This window comes from Truncatella angustata (assembly GCF_020726525.1).
Source record: "Truncatella angustata strain MPI-SDFR-AT-0073 chromosome Unknown BKA67scaffold_2, whole genome shotgun sequence".
In the NCBI taxonomy this organism is placed as follows: domain Eukaryota; kingdom Fungi; phylum Ascomycota; class Sordariomycetes; order Amphisphaeriales; family Sporocadaceae; genus Truncatella; species Truncatella angustata.
Genome location: NW_025763382.1, coordinates 5,740,090 through 5,754,214, shown reverse-complemented (window position 1 = coordinate 5,754,214; position 14,125 = coordinate 5,740,090). Strand labels below are relative to the sequence as shown.

At 47.4% G+C, this 14,125-nt stretch overlaps 5 protein-coding genes across 5 annotated transcripts; 3 read left to right on the top strand and 2 right to left on the bottom strand.

The window, feature by feature from the left end:
- Positions 1-103: 103 nt before the first annotated feature.
- Positions 104-789, bottom strand: BKA67DRAFT_689196 (uncharacterized protein). Its single transcript, XM_046109091.1, has 2 exons — positions 455-789; positions 104-399 (listed from the first exon to the last, which is right to left on the bottom strand). The coding sequence occupies exons 1-2, from the start codon at positions 741-743 to the stop codon at positions 341-343; spliced, it is 348 nt and encodes a 115-aa protein (XP_045962210.1). The 5' UTR covers positions 744-789; the 3' UTR covers positions 104-340.
- Positions 790-1,131: 342 nt separating this feature from the next.
- On the bottom strand, positions 1,132-2,529 carry BKA67DRAFT_556863 (uncharacterized protein). Its single transcript, XM_046102196.1, has 4 exons — positions 2,408-2,529; positions 2,216-2,351; positions 1,884-2,161; positions 1,132-1,830 (listed from the first exon to the last, which is right to left on the bottom strand). Exons 2-4 carry the CDS (start codon positions 2,306-2,308, stop codon positions 1,245-1,247), a joined length of 957 nt encoding a protein of 318 aa, XP_045962209.1. The 5' UTR covers positions 2,309-2,351; positions 2,408-2,529; the 3' UTR covers positions 1,132-1,244.
- A 195-nt stretch (positions 2,530-2,724) lies between these two features.
- Positions 2,725-8,158, top strand: BKA67DRAFT_556844 (putative ABC multidrug transporter). Its single transcript, XM_046102195.1, has 14 exons — positions 2,725-3,708; positions 3,762-3,982; positions 4,045-4,324; positions 4,385-4,618; positions 4,672-5,447; positions 5,509-5,671; positions 5,718-6,071; positions 6,126-6,234; positions 6,290-6,361; positions 6,410-6,460; positions 6,518-6,582; positions 6,638-7,256; positions 7,320-7,406; positions 7,467-8,158. The coding sequence occupies exons 1-14, from the start codon at positions 3,111-3,113 to the stop codon at positions 8,050-8,052; spliced, it is 4,215 nt and encodes a 1,404-aa protein (XP_045962208.1). The 5' UTR covers positions 2,725-3,110; the 3' UTR covers positions 8,053-8,158.
- Positions 8,159-9,986: 1,828 nt separating this feature from the next.
- On the top strand, positions 9,987-10,895 carry BKA67DRAFT_514830 (uncharacterized protein; the record flags this gene model as incomplete). Its single annotated transcript, XM_046097675.1, has 1 exon — positions 9,987-10,895. One exon carries the CDS (start codon positions 9,987-9,989, stop codon positions 10,893-10,895), a length of 909 nt encoding a protein of 302 aa, XP_045962207.1.
- A 213-nt stretch (positions 10,896-11,108) lies between these two features.
- Positions 11,109-12,648, top strand: BKA67DRAFT_203401 (uncharacterized protein). The gene has a single exon (XM_046095438.1). The coding sequence runs from the start codon at positions 11,321-11,323 to the stop codon at positions 12,602-12,604; it is 1,284 nt and encodes a 427-aa protein (XP_045962206.1). The 5' UTR covers positions 11,109-11,320; the 3' UTR covers positions 12,605-12,648.
- The last annotated feature ends 1,477 nt before the right edge of the window (positions 12,649-14,125 follow it).

Sequence of the window (14,125 nt, the reverse complement as noted above, 5' to 3'; positions counted from 1 at the left end):
AAGTTCAAGGCTGCTATCTGAAGCTGGGACAAATTGTTTGGGCCTTTGCACCTTGGTCCCCACACGGCACAGTCGCAATGAGATCTACAATAGGAATGGCCACCGAGATGCAAGCCAACTGCAGGCATATTGCATTGTTGATTGGTCTTCGGCAGTAATCAATTTTGTTTGATGCTTGTGTTCGGCGCCTAATAACACTCTACTCGATAATTTTCATGTGAAGGATCGTGAGATGACATGACATCTAGAGCAACTTAGTGAGTTAACGAATGACCTGCAACAAATGCATGCACCCCCCAATGTATGTCTCTGCCCATCCGAAAATATAGCCCGGTAAGATTCAATTCTTCTCTTCCGGAACCGAGAAGCCCCTCTCCGGGATCGTGGGCAAGTTCGGCGCTACTCTCCAGATCAGTCTAACTTTCTTGGTATCCTTTGAAATCGTTGTACTCACAGGCTCCGAAACCGCCATCATCGGCATTTTGAAGGTCGGCCCTTCTGAAAACAGCTGGGGGAACTGTGGCGGCAAGACCGAGGCCAGCCATGATGGCGATCAGAGCAAAAGGCTTGATAATCTGCATGTTGTCTGGTGGGCTTTTGCTAGGCACTGTTATATGGTTTTCGGTGTTGAAAATTGAGTTATTTTGAGAAGATAACAGGAACCGGAGACGTTCAAGATAGGACTGTGTTTTATATTTCATCGTCCCCGCACTTACACATTGTGTAGAGCCGTGCTGTGACATGATACGAGGGAACTTTTTACAATCATGTAATGTTTCACGTAAGGTACACGTAATGACTGAGTGTGATAACAAACCAATATGTGCTGGGATGTCGCGGTATCTCCAACACGTACCAAGGAATTCAGCTGGTGCGAGCTGTGCCTCGTTAGATGACATCACGAGAGATAATTATTCGGTATTTTTTGCAACCACATGCCGCCCAAATCGAGACCCTCTGGACCTTGGCCAGTGTTCTATGTGAAAGCACTGCCTAAGTCGGAGAGGCCATCGTGATGCTTTATTGGCAAAGAATTTCGTATCAGACCAAGAGAAGAACATGGGTTACTGTGATTACCTTGAAATTGCAGATTTCTGTTTTCATACTCGGAAACGTGTAGCATTGTAACTCCTTGATAAGCCCTTCATAGCTAGATAAGTATATAGACCAAACGACAAACCAATGAAACTAGCAATTCGAGCATAGCTACACAAAATTCCACCTCTTCTATTTGCCATACATGCTCAACCTATCAAGGGACTATCTAAAAAGTATGTGGTGAATATGTTGATCCCCAGCTTGACTCCTGACTCGAGAGGCAAGCCGGCATGAAAAACTCGACTATCTCCAGATCCATTCGCATGCATATTATTCCAAAATACCGCGTTTCCTTTCTTCGGATTCACCAACAACCCTTTGCCAGTATCAGTGCGAGAAAACTTCTCCCCATCAGCCTGTTCTGAAACCCCAGGAAGGCAAGGGAAATAGGTATGGCCACCGACACAGTCGTCACTCAAATACACGAATATTGTTGCTAGACGTTGAAAATCACGATCCGGGGCAGTTTCAGATATGTTACGTTTATTTGCCACGAAGGGGAACCAGTCGTAGTGAAGACGAAACTGTCCACCTGCATCGTACCGAAGTAGCTGGAGGGCCTCCACCTCCTCGTGTTGAACGTTACCAAGCAGAAGTTTCGTACGCTCAATAACGCATTGTGATACAGGGTCCTCAAGGGGAACCTCTGCAGACTCAGATTTCCGTTCATCTGGGTCGACACTGCTCTCCAGACTGGTACGCAAAACTCGTGACGCGCGGAATGAGTTCGAGCTGAGTACCATGTGAGCGACTAGTTTGACATTAACGGCGTTTGAAAGACACACTAAGTGTTGACCAGATGGTCAATCTCGATGTCCTGGATGAAACCATTTATATAGATCATCATGGGATCCATTGAGAGTAACTCAATGGAATAGCTATGCAGGCATTCATAGCCGGCCATTGATAACGAGCTGTTACCCTTCCAAGCCCTTTTCGTATATAGGAGTTGATCTGTTGCTCTAAAAACTGACAAGGCGATGCTCAGCACTACCACGGAGAGTAGGTAGACAAGCCATTTCGATTCCTTCGAGAATCGTGAATACCAAGTCTTTTGAATGGACTGGGGCTTTGATTAGTGGCCTGACTATACTGCCGAGAAGAATCTTTATTTTACCTCTGGAGCTGCCATCTTCGATGCTTGATGCTTGGATCGGCCGTGTAATGCAATTTTAGACCGGGTCGTGGTCGGAGGAAGCAAACTCTGCATTGAGCAGAAACACAATGACACAATTTCTCGCCCTAAGGTAGTACTTAATTTAAGTGAAGCTGTTAGATAATTGTTTATAATCATATGATGATAACTTACATCTCGTCATGTCATGTATTTGACATATTGACATGACATCCTCACGTAAGGTACCCGCCTCCATAAGATCCTAGAACCGCTTGCATTCACACGCAGGCTTTACGGCACATGTGCCAAATTAGGCAGCTCAAAGAGTCAAGTATGGTCTTGCTTCCTATTGGTGATTAAGCCCGCCAGTAGAAGAACGGAATTTTAGGAGATCTACGTGGCCTCCATCCATTACTGGTCAACCAACAATCAATAAAGGCTTGCGTCGCATCAAAGTGGAGCGTTCACCACGTCCCGGATACAATCCAGGGTTGCCGCTCTTCTCCAGAGCCATCTCGGCACGTCGGCTCCTGATGATATTCGTGGTCGCGGTTGGCCCTCTACGCCTGCATTTTTACCTACCGAGTACAATGTAATTCTTCACCCATTGGTGCCTCACGGCTTTTATGCTCACATCGTAAGCTTCACAACGCCTGAAACTCGCTTCAATGGAGTCGCTGTATTCGCGCAGTGCAAATGCGACACCTTGGGCTGGAGATGATACCTTCGGCCCCCAGATCGGCACGCGTTTCGATTTCACATTGTTCTTCGAGCACACGATATTAACGAGTCTACCGGCCTCTTTGCTTCTTTTCGTGTGCCCCCTCTACTTGACTCGTTTTCTGCGCAGACCAGTTTTCTTCAAGCATGGGTTGCTCCTCTGGACGAAGCTTGTATGGCCGCGGGCATTTCCTTTCGATTGCTTCTTCTCGGCCGGCTAACCTCACCATCGCAGATCGTTGCAGCGCTCCTGCTTGGTGCTGAATTAGCGAACACAGTCCTCACCAGCCGCGATGGCTCATCATTGCGAAATAGCGCTTCAATTGCTGCCGCCGTGCTCTCGTGTGTGTCCACGCTTTCAGTGATGGCAATAACTTATGCCGAGCATTGTCGGTCGCTTCGATCATCCTCATTTCTAAGCGCATTTTTGTCGATCACCACGCTCTTCAATGTGGCGCGAGCGCGATCCTACATCAGTCGCGGCGGACTTGGCAGCTTTGGTGCTTTGCAAATCGCTATCGCCATCATCAAGCTGGTTTTAGTCGCGCTGGAAGAGGTATCCAAGCAGTCGCTTTTCCAACCTGAACAGGATCGGTCACCAATAGGTCCAGAGACACGGGGGGGCTTCTGGAATAGGTCGCTTTTCGTATGGGTAAACAATACCTTATTGATTGGGTTTAAAACCGCTATTAGTGTCGATGAACTGCCTGAGATCGGATTAGAATTCTCCACCGATCGACTCTCCATTCAGTTTCAGAAAAGATGGGAAGCAGGTTAGCCATTGAGTCCGCATTTTTCCATCTTCTTCTCTGTTGACCTTGTCCAGTCAACAAGTCCTTGCGATATTGTCTACCAATTACTAGCTTGAAGGCTCTCGCGTGGCCACTTGTCGCCATCGTAGTACCACGGCTTTGTTTCATGGCTTTCACTTTTGCTCAGCCTTTCCTACTTCACACCATTGTGAGAGCAGTTGGCCAACAGGAATTATCTAGAGACATTATTGGTGGCCTCATAGGAGCTACCGGCCTCGTCTACTTCGGTCTGGCGGTGAGCTTGAAAATGCACTCGGTTTAGGCCGTACATTGAATTTGAAACTGATTGCTGCGCAGGTGGCTGGAGCATGTTATACGCACGCAGTCTACCGGTGCCTCACGATGAACCGCGGAATGCTTGTCTCTGCAATTTTTAAGCAGACTCTGGAGTTGGACTTGGCAACTGCTAAGAAATCGGCTGCTGTCACGCTCATGAGTACCGATGTGGACAGCATCGAGGCCGGATTCGTCATGATGCATGACCTTTGGGCAGGTGTTCTTGAGCTCGGCATTGGTGTTTTCCTCCTGGCCAGATACGTCGGAGCAGCGGCTTTCCTCGTTATAGTACCAGCAGTGCGTAAGTGAAGTAGAATACAAACCGACTGAATCTCGGCCGATGGATACTAACGATATGTAGTGTCTACCGCATCATCTCATTTTTTGGCAAAGAAAAACGGTCCGGCTCGCAAGGATTGGAACCAAGCGGTGCAGACCCGCGTGTCTGCTACTAACCACGTCTTAGGTCAAGTTAAGAGCATCAAGATGACGGGACTTGCTCCCTTTGTGGTGGAGTATCTACAAGACCTTCGTGTCACTGAAGTCGATAAGTCGAAGGACCTCAGAAAAATCATAATATATATGCATGCACTAGGTGAGAGATTCGAGCAGCTATTCTCAGCGACCGTACTATTGACACGCGAACAGCACAGTTTTTTACGACAAACACACCAGTTCTTGTTATCGCCGGTGGCTTGTTCTGGACTAATGCATCCAAAGGTCTTGATGCGGCTGATACATTCGCCACGCTCTCTCTGACCAGCCTAGTTTCGGCACCAATGACCAATTTGCTTGTTGGGTTTCCACAAGCAGCAAGTTTGCTGGCATGTTTTTCTCGCATCCAAGATTTTCTTCTTTTGAAGCCACGGCCAGGTGCGAAAGACCTTGCCTTCCCTGGAAGTGCGCATATGCCCCTCGCCGCACAGAAAAATGCGCACGCGGTAGACTCGAAACATGGCATAGAACTACGAAATAGTGGCTCATCGCCACTAAAGAAAGACGTTGGGACAACAAAACCATTGATTGAGTTCGATGATGCATACATTGCTCCATCTGTCGATGCCGAACCCGTTTTGCAAGGAGTGAGCCTCAAAATTCTACCATCCACGTTAACAGTAGTTGTCGGTCCTGTTGGATCTGGAAAGACAACACTTGTCAGGGCTCTTTTGGGTGAAGCTCATATCAGTGGGACTGTAATCGGCATAGGTCAGACGAGCACAGGATATTGTGATCAGGTCTCGTGGCTTCGAAATATCTCCATACAAGACAATATAGTCGGGCCAGCGGAGTTCGACGAGCCATGGTACAACACTGTTCTGAAATGTTGTTTGCTCCAGGAGGATCTGCGCGAGATATCAGGTGGTGATAAAGTGCTTGCTGGAAGTGGTGGCGCAAGTCTAAGCGGCGGACAAAAACAGCGAGTAGTGCGTTCCTTCATTTCCCAGCCTAATCAACTGAAGATCTCACAAGCTAATTCACATACAGGCACTCGCTCGAGCCGTATATGCTCGAAATTCTATGATAATAATGGATGATGTGTTCAGTGCGTTAGATCACAGGACTTCTCAAGCAATCTTGGACCAACTTCTAGGATCAAACGGTGTTCTTCGGGCTCTGGGAACAACCGTCATCATGGCCACTCATTCTCGTGAGTCCTCGATCCCAAAATACATTCACGGACTAATCTTGTCAAGTTGATCATCTTGCCTTGGCAACCAACGTTCTTGTGCTTGACGGCAAAGGCAACGTCGATGTTCGATCCAATGCACAGTATATGGCGAACGACAATGTCCTGATCGAGGAATTACGGAAGACCAAGGCCATTGTGACAGATGACGACTCTAACCAAGGGATTTCAGTCTCCAGTAAAAACTCATTGCCACAGGAGAAACCCAACGCTACCCTGCAACCGAATGACACGAAGAAACTTGAACGACAGAGAGGCGATCTAGGACTCTACCGGTTCTACTTCTTCTCGAGTGGGATATGGCACTACCTTATCTGGATGCTCATGGCTGCCATCAACATGCTTTGGTCCCAGATGCCTTGTATTACACCCGTCCCGGCTTGGTAATACTGTTTCTAACGTGATATTTATGTAGACATATTCCTTCGCATTTGGCTCGGTAAAGCCCCCGATGATAAGACATATTTTGCTGGATACGCCACACTTGGTGTAACTTCTTGCCTGTCCTCCGCTGTAATGCTCGCGTAGGATCTTTTCTGCTGTCGTCTGGAAGGAGTTGGAGCTGATTATGAAGGACAGGTTCTATATGCTCAAGGTTGCACCTACATCAGCGGAGAAGTTGCACAGAATTCTATTGGAGAAGGTGATGCGGCAAGTATCCATGCAAAACAGACATGAGTTTCTGCTAAACAGCCACAGTGCAACGCTTGGCTTTCTGTCCTCTACAGACTCAGGCTCTCTCCTAAACAGGTTAGTTAGAACGCTGAAAGCCTCGACAATGTATGCTCACCAACCCACCACGGATAGGTTCAGCCAAGACATGTCAATCATCAACCAAACCTTGCCAATGGTGATGCTGAACTTCTCTATTGGTATGACTACAAGGTCTTACTTAAACATATGTGCCAGACGAACTTACTTCGGCAGTCTTCTTCGATAACCTAGTTAGTCTTGGGATCATTGTTTCTGGAGCTAACTACGCGGCGGTCGTCATTCCCTTCTTGTTTGTGACAGTATATCTTGTACAGCACTTCTACCTCCGCACCTCACGACAAATGCGCCATCTCGACCTGGAGGCTAAGTCTCCACTATACACACAGCTTTCCGAGACTGCAGCTGGCGTGCAACATATCCGCGCCTTTTCGTGGCGGTCTGAAATTCTATCTGAGAGCTTTAGGCTCGTTGACTCCTCCCAGAAACCTTACTACTACATGTTTTGTATACAAAGATGGCTCACTCTAGTTTTGGAACTTAATGTGATGGTTGTTGCGGTTGTTTTGGTTACTTTGGCGCTAACTGTACCTCACACCAGCTCAGCGAGTGCAATCGGCCTGGCGATGTTGAATGTAATTACTTTTGGGTCAGGAATGGCCAACGTTATTGGCACGTGGACTCGAATGGAGACATCTCTAGGTGCTATTGCAAGATTGAGATCATTCTTGGAGGAGACACCAGCAGAGGAGGACCCAGGCAACGAGCCCGAGTTGCCCAAGGGCTGGCCACTGCATGGTAAAATCAAGCTCGAGGGCGTCTGTGCACGATACAAGTAAGTCTCATGTCTTTGATTCGCTATTTTCTTAGGATGGCATATGCTTACTCTTAGTATTAGCCCTCAAGACACACGACAAGTACTTGATAATATTTCTCTCATCATAGAGCCTGGACAGAAGGTTGGAGTGGTCGGCCGTACGGGCAGGTTAGGTTCACCCACCCCATAATGACCAAGTCCAATTATACTTACCAGCTGCGCGCTTAGTGGAAAGAGTTCGCTGGTCTTGACGCTGCTCCATCTTCTTCATCAATCTGGTTCAGTGACAATTGACGACATCAATACCTCAGACGTTACACGCCAACACCTTCGCTCCCGAATCACGGTAATCGCTCAAGACCCTGTTGAGCTTCAAGGCACAGTGAGATTCAATCTCGTTCCCTTCGACCTAGCGAATGCACTATCGCAGAACGATATAATCGGAGACGCTATCGTGCAAGAGACGCTGTTGCAAGTGGGGCTGCGTGACCAAATCTCCGCAAATGGTGGTCTGGAGGCAGACTTTTCAACTCTGGGTCTCTCACAGGGACAGAGACAACTATTCTGCCTGGCTCGCGCCGTCTTGCATCATAGGGTGATGGAAACCAAAATCGTGCTTATGGATGAGGCGACAAGTAGCGTCGACATGGATACAGATAGGGAGATGCAGGCGGTCATGACTAGAGCATTTTCAGAGTGTACAGTTATTACGGTCGCGCATCGCTTCGAGACACTTCAAGATGTGGATCTTGTGCTAGAGTTGGAAAATGGGAGGCTTGTTAGGCGAGAGGAGCGGAAAAGACGCGAGTTCTAGAATAGCTCACGAGGCTATTGTCAGAGATACTCTATCCATATTGAAATCTACAAGTATTGCAAGCTATTTTCATATAGAGAATCTATATATAAGGTTAGAATTTTAACCAAGATATCTCATTCATCATGCTGTTCACGACCGTTACCCTAGGGCTATTCGACTGATTAGACTGTTGGGCATCGACCATGCCTCCCACCCCTCCAGCTGCTGCTATCGCAAAGGTCTTCTTCTATGACGCCGTCATCTCAAGAAACCGCGGATGAGGGTGAAGGGTGAAATTCGCGCACAAACTTCGTGATATCCCAATACGCCTAGTATCATATTTATCCATGGACGTCTGATTTTATAAGAGGTGTCTATAATGATGGCCAGATGGGTAACATGATTTATATCAACCAAAATAGGTGAAGAATGGAAGAACAGGAGAGGGGTTTCGATCTAGATTATTTAATATTGGTACATTCATTCGATACCGAGTATCTATAGTTTTTTAAGGCTGTATTACAATACGACGGAGTTCTCATGAAACTCACCCAGCATGGTCAACTACACACTGGATACCAGGGCTAGCTTGTGATTTAGACGCAATTCTACAATGGGGTTTAAGTAGTCCGTATTTGATATTAACTTGTACCTTTATGCCACATCTCGGATTTCCGACATTGATTAATGAAAACCGGACAACGTGGGAAAGCGGCAGTGTATAGATGTGTACCAGAACCAGACACAGTGGGGCATGTCCGAAGTATCAATACCCGCGTACACAGAGTCACATGTATGGTTCTCTCTGCGGCTCATGCCTTTTTTGCATCGGATCATACGTAAGCCCTTAGCACAAAATACCTGCTTTGTGCATCAGTATACTTAGCATAGACGCAACCTTTAAGCCAAAAGCATATACAGTTACTACCTACTTTGGACTCGACTATAATACTTCATTTTATCGCAGTCGCCATTTTTGGACTTTTTATCTAGACCAATCTACTACCCCGACTCCGCTAAAGTACTATATTATGCTATTTCATCTGAACAGTATTATGGCCACAGGTAAAGTTATCGCGGCATTAAAGAAAGCTCTGCCAGACCCATAGCTTCACTACCAGGCGATCAAACGATGGTATTGTCGTATGAAACATGTTCCGATATTTTACTATCTACGCAAGATGTCACCTGACACAACCCGGCTTCATGTCGCTTCCGACTTGGAAACCAATATATCCAACTTATTTGATCATGGAAAATGCTATGATCATTATTAGATACCCCAGAAAGCAACCGAAATCTACTACTCGGGTTCCATGTATTTCTCAAAGGATATATTTTCTGATCCAATGAATTTGTGAGGTTTATGATTCTAAGCTCCATGGTTTGATGAAACTTTAAGATATACAATCAAGTATTAGCTCCCCAGTCAGCGACCATCTCCGCAAAAGTAAAAGCAACATAAACAAGATTGATGATGATATCGATGCCGAACTGGCTCATACTTTCCAAAACCACAGCCTGACAAAACTCTAAGCTCTGGTAGCTTCACTTATTTGTTTGTCAACCCTCTTGTCCGCCCAATTCTCCGATCCCCGAATTCTCCAGTCTTACGATGCTCTACCAACAGGTTTTGCAAGCTCTATCTCGAGACACTCATCTCCTATCATCTATCGTCGGACTCTTGACAAATTACGCCTCTATATCGCGCAGCTATCACAGTCTTAAAATTTCGGGGCTACGGGGCTTTCCACCTAATTTACATGAACACCGTGGTGTTTTCATCTGAAATTTACGGCCGAGCCATAGGGCATATAAACTCAATTACTCCTGACCATACTGCGTGACCGATTATATATTTGGTACCGGCGGAAGTTTCAACGAGAACTTTAGAACGAAACCGATCTTTTCTCAACAGCAATCTCGCGTGTCTCAACCTTAACTTTCTGTAAATGGCTACTGCAAATATTCTAGTACCGTCAACTACGGGCACACTCACGGTTTGGGGCGGGACGAAGGATGGAAAAGACGGCTACATCGATTACGAGACTGTCACCTCGAATCTGATCCCTCCTGCTACCATTGAAATTACAGCGCATGACATCAGACACTTCAACCAGAAGCCGAGCTACAAGGACAATGGATACGAACTGGTGAATGCTCCTACGAGCATTACCACTGAGCAGTTTCTTGGCAGCAGCACACCCGAAGGCAAGGAATTTATCGATGATGCCTATTACAAGGAATGCACCGACCTTGTGAGGCGCATAACAGGCTCCACCACGGTGTTTCCTATTTCCTTCCGCATCAGGCAAGACAAAGCACCACGGGAGGAGGAGGTTGACCGTGCCAGGATCAAGCTGCACGCCGGCTCGGCCGGCAGTCACGGTCCACGGCCAGTGGCTCACGTCGACCGCGATCCTAGCACGGCCACGACCATGCTGAGAGATCTGTTTGGCGATCAGAAGGCGGCAGAGATGATGAAGGAGCACAATCGCTGGGCCCAAGTCAACGTGTGGCGACCAATCGAGAATGTCGTGCAGAAGTGGCCGCTCGCATTCATGAACCACGATCGCATCCCGGACTGGGACTACGACAAGTTCACTGGGCGCATCTATAACCGGAACGACCCCCGCGTCGAGCACCGCGGCGAGAAGGCATACGATTGTCTCGTCAAGAATGACCCCCGGTATATGTTCCACTATGCTAGCAACATGACTCCGAGTGAGGCTCTGGTCTTCTCGTCCTTCGATACCGATGTGCGCTTTGTGATTCCGCACAGCGCCTTCTGGGACGACAATACCCCGCAAGGTGCACTGCCACGGAAGTCCATCGAGGTTCGCACACTGGTGTTCTGGTGAGCCGTCGATTGGCAGACGGCTCGGGCAGGGTTTTACATGCTCTAGGTTGTGGGGAGAGATGTTTTGTTCGATGTTTTGCTTTTGGACGGACTCTCCTTCAAAAATGTCAATTTATCCGTCAACACGACATTTATACAGGCTTCTGGTTGTTTATCTCAAATTGTCATCGGCACCTTTTAGTTGAATCTCTAGTCAGTCAGCAATTATAATAGCAATTATTCATAGCTCATAAGCACTTATATCTGCCACATGTGCCGGTCAGTAGTCGTGACATCGTGCTGCTTACATGCAGCTAGCTCCTGCAGTCGCGAGTGAGGCTGAGTCTCTGAGGGGCTTTCACCCAGTTTCATTCAGCACATTCTGTCTTAAGTCGACTCAATTTCTCTACCTTTAAAATTGGCCCCTGCTTTTTCCCTGTCTGCACAATGTCATTATCACTTGATACGGTCTTCCAAGTGGTTGAGATCGTGCAGAAAGCGGTCGCGATCTACGAGCGCATCAAAGATGCGCCCGACACGATCCGGAAGTTGGGCCGGCGCATGGGGCGGCTGGAGACAATCCTGGAGGGCCTGGAAAACTACGTGCGCAACAACTCCAAGCACGCCCTCGCGCGGTTGAGGCAGTCTCAATCGGAGGATCTGTTGCACATCATCGACGAGACTCGGGAGGACTGCAGTAGAGTTTATGTGCTGTTTGAGAAATGGGAAAAGAAGATCGGGCCTCTCGGTCTGCAGTTCAAGGACAATGCGTTCGCGCAATATGTCGCGCAGTCGTATTTCGCACTTGGCAGCAGCGCCAAGGAGCTCGAGTCGCTGGCTGCCGATGTTGAAATTCATAGGCGTGATCTTGACCAGTATATGGCCCTTATGGGGGTACAAGGCATACAGGCAAACCAAGATGCAATCATGAGCATGAAGCAACAGATACAGCAATTGCACAAGCTGGTCCAGGCAAATGTGGCGCTTGCTGCCCCGCAGCCCACCGCACCGGCGCAAGCTGGGGGGAAGAAGAAACGAAAACCGTCGCCTTCACCGTCACCACCGAAGAGAGACTTCAAGGTCATATTTATTGATCCGCACAATCTCGGGCGCAGCGTATGCGCCGAGGTACTGATGGACCTCTATCGAGCCGACACCAAGAAGAGAAATGGCGACTGGCGCATAGCAACCATCCACTCCGCTGGCTTCTTTTGTAAGAGTGAGAACGATTGTATCGAAATGATTGAAAAGCTGGATTACAAGCACGGATCGTACAAGATGGGCATGTCCAAGGGCGCCACAAGTCCCAATGAGGCGGCGATCGCATCAGTTTTCCATAACAAGAACTTTGAAAAGATCAAGGACTACAAGACAGATCTTTACGTCCGTACGGATGCACGTGTGTCCCGAGGGATCAAGAAGGATGTATTCAAGCAGTATGACTACATAATCGTCTTCACTGGGAGAGAACACGACAACATGATCAGGCTGCGATCTGCCATCACAGCCAAAGATGGTAAGGATGCCGCGCCGAAGGGCAAGGGCAGGGTAGTGCATCTTGGTAGTTATAGTTCGACAGATGGTAGTGTTAAGGAGATCGTAGATCCACCAAAGAACAAGGATGGTACACATAGTAGAGATGAGTGGAACAAGAAGGTGGCAGAACTGAAAATCGCAATTAGAGGCTTCCTGCACAAAGAGATGGAATGGAATGCAGAGAAAGCCTCATGATAGGCGAAACCAGATGACCGGGTGGCAAGACATGGACCCCGGAAACGAAAAGCTTATTTCATGGAGATCGAAGCAGCAGTATCGAAAGTCAACGTTGACCGGGTGATGCAAGGCTTACTGTTCCCTGAATTAGGTCCATATTTGTCTCTTCATGGCCTTTATACAATTTCGCATGCAAACCCGCACATCTTCATCTTCCAAGCCTGAGACACAGCAGTCCAAGAATATGCTTACGCCACCCACCATCCCTCCTATAAGCCAATAAAACATGCGTAAGGTAAAATCATACTACCACGTCATCAGCTCGCCTTGAAGATTCTAGATGGCCTTGTGGTATCCCATGGTTGCATAGATTCCGGTGTCTTGTTGAAGTATCTCATTAGTTCGTAGTTACTCCATTTCTCCGTGTAGAGTGGCAAAAAGCCCGTCGGAGTTCCTCAAGCAGTCCGTAGCTCTCGTCGAGATCTTTGGTCAAGATTTTGGAAACCTTGTTTGTGCGATTTAGGCGCTCTTGCAGACGATGACACACGTCAGTCTCCTGGACATCATCTTCACTGGCCACGCAGCTCAGATCGGCTGACTATTTTCGGGACCGCCAATCTTGGCTTCCTTAGTTGCCTTTCTGTGCTTAACAACGGTTTTGTTCTACTTGGACACACATTCATCAAGCCCCACGATGTAATTGTGGCTATTATTCTTACCATACCGAAACATTGCATCTTGAGGGCGATGTCAAGAAAGACTGTCGTAGAACGATGAGCCTACCAATAGGTTTCATGTAGACTAGTAACGAGCCCTGTGACAATGGTTTAATTCTCTCTCTGCTGTTGGCTATGTCTTTCAAAGTCTTGGCCTACATCACCGTCGTCTCTGGAAGCCCTGAGTACCTCGTTGAAATATCCAGTATATCCGGGTGTCAAGGAGGGAAGAAGGAGAGCGCCAAGCAGGAAGGTCCACACACTAAATGGCTACATAATATTTCTCGGCCCTGCTTCCAACAACAATGTTATCGATTTTTAGCAAGGATCTTGTTAGTAATTATTATCAAGTACTACCAATTAGCGTGATCCATTTGGCAACAGGGCTTTAAAAGGGAGTTTGTGATGGAGATGGTAAGCTCATAGTCCGTCGCCAAGAGAGAATATGTGCTTGGATGTCGTGAGACGACATAAATTATTTTCGTTGTATCGTAGGACCATTGATTTTTGGTAGCAAATGTAGTTTTTGTCGATTTATTTTGGTAAGTTCGAGATTCTAATTAAATATTTAGATGCACCAGCACGTGTATTGATTCAAACCGTTTAGGCAACTGATAATTAAGTTTAGTTGGGACAGCTTACAGTCCCCCAAGCTTAGAAAATACATACGAGACAGCAGTCATGGCTTTACCGCCGAAGTCACCCAACACATACCCCCTTTCGGAACTGGGAGTCAACTCCTACCAGGGGACGATTTGCGAGTCTTTATCGCAATAGAACTGGTAAAAATACGGCTCCCCAACCATATCTTCGGCTCACATTG

What these genes read in the sequence shown, in the direction of transcription:
- BKA67DRAFT_689196 (XM_046109091.1), bottom strand. Translation starts at nt 743, where the DNA reads ATGTCACAGCACGGCTCTACACAATGTGTAAGTGCGGGGACGATGAAA. An exon ending in TGATGGCGGTTTCGGAGCCT is followed by an intron (nt 400 to 454) that starts GTGAGTACAACG and finishes TCTGGAGAGTAG; the next exon opens with CGCCGAACTTGCCCACGATC.
- BKA67DRAFT_556863 (XM_046102196.1), bottom strand. Translation starts at nt 2,308, where the DNA reads ATGCAGAGTTTGCTTCCTCCGACCACGACCCGGTCTAAAATTGCATTA. An exon ending in CGAAGATGGCAGCTCCAGAG is followed by an intron (nt 2,162 to 2,215) that starts GTAAAATAAAGA and finishes TCAAAGCCCCAG; the next exon opens with TCCATTCAAAAGACTTGGTA. An exon ending in GACCATCTGGTCAACACTTA is followed by an intron (nt 1,831 to 1,883) that starts GTGTGTCTTTCA and finishes CATGGTACTCAG; the next exon opens with CTCGAACTCATTCCGCGCGT.
- BKA67DRAFT_556844 (XM_046102195.1), top strand. Translation starts at nt 3,111, where the DNA reads ATGGCCGCGGGCATTTCCTTTCGATTGCTTCTTCTCGGCCGGCTAACC. An exon ending in TCAGAAAAGATGGGAAGCAG is followed by an intron (nt 3,709 to 3,761) that starts GTTAGCCATTGA and finishes GACCTTGTCCAG; the next exon opens with TCAACAAGTCCTTGCGATAT. An exon ending in GCGGACAAAAACAGCGAGTA is followed by an intron (nt 5,448 to 5,508) that starts GTGCGTTCCTTC and finishes ATTCACATACAG; the next exon opens with GCACTCGCTCGAGCCGTATA.
- BKA67DRAFT_203401 (XM_046095438.1), top strand. Translation starts at nt 11,321, where the DNA reads ATGTCATTATCACTTGATACGGTCTTCCAAGTGGTTGAGATCGTGCAG.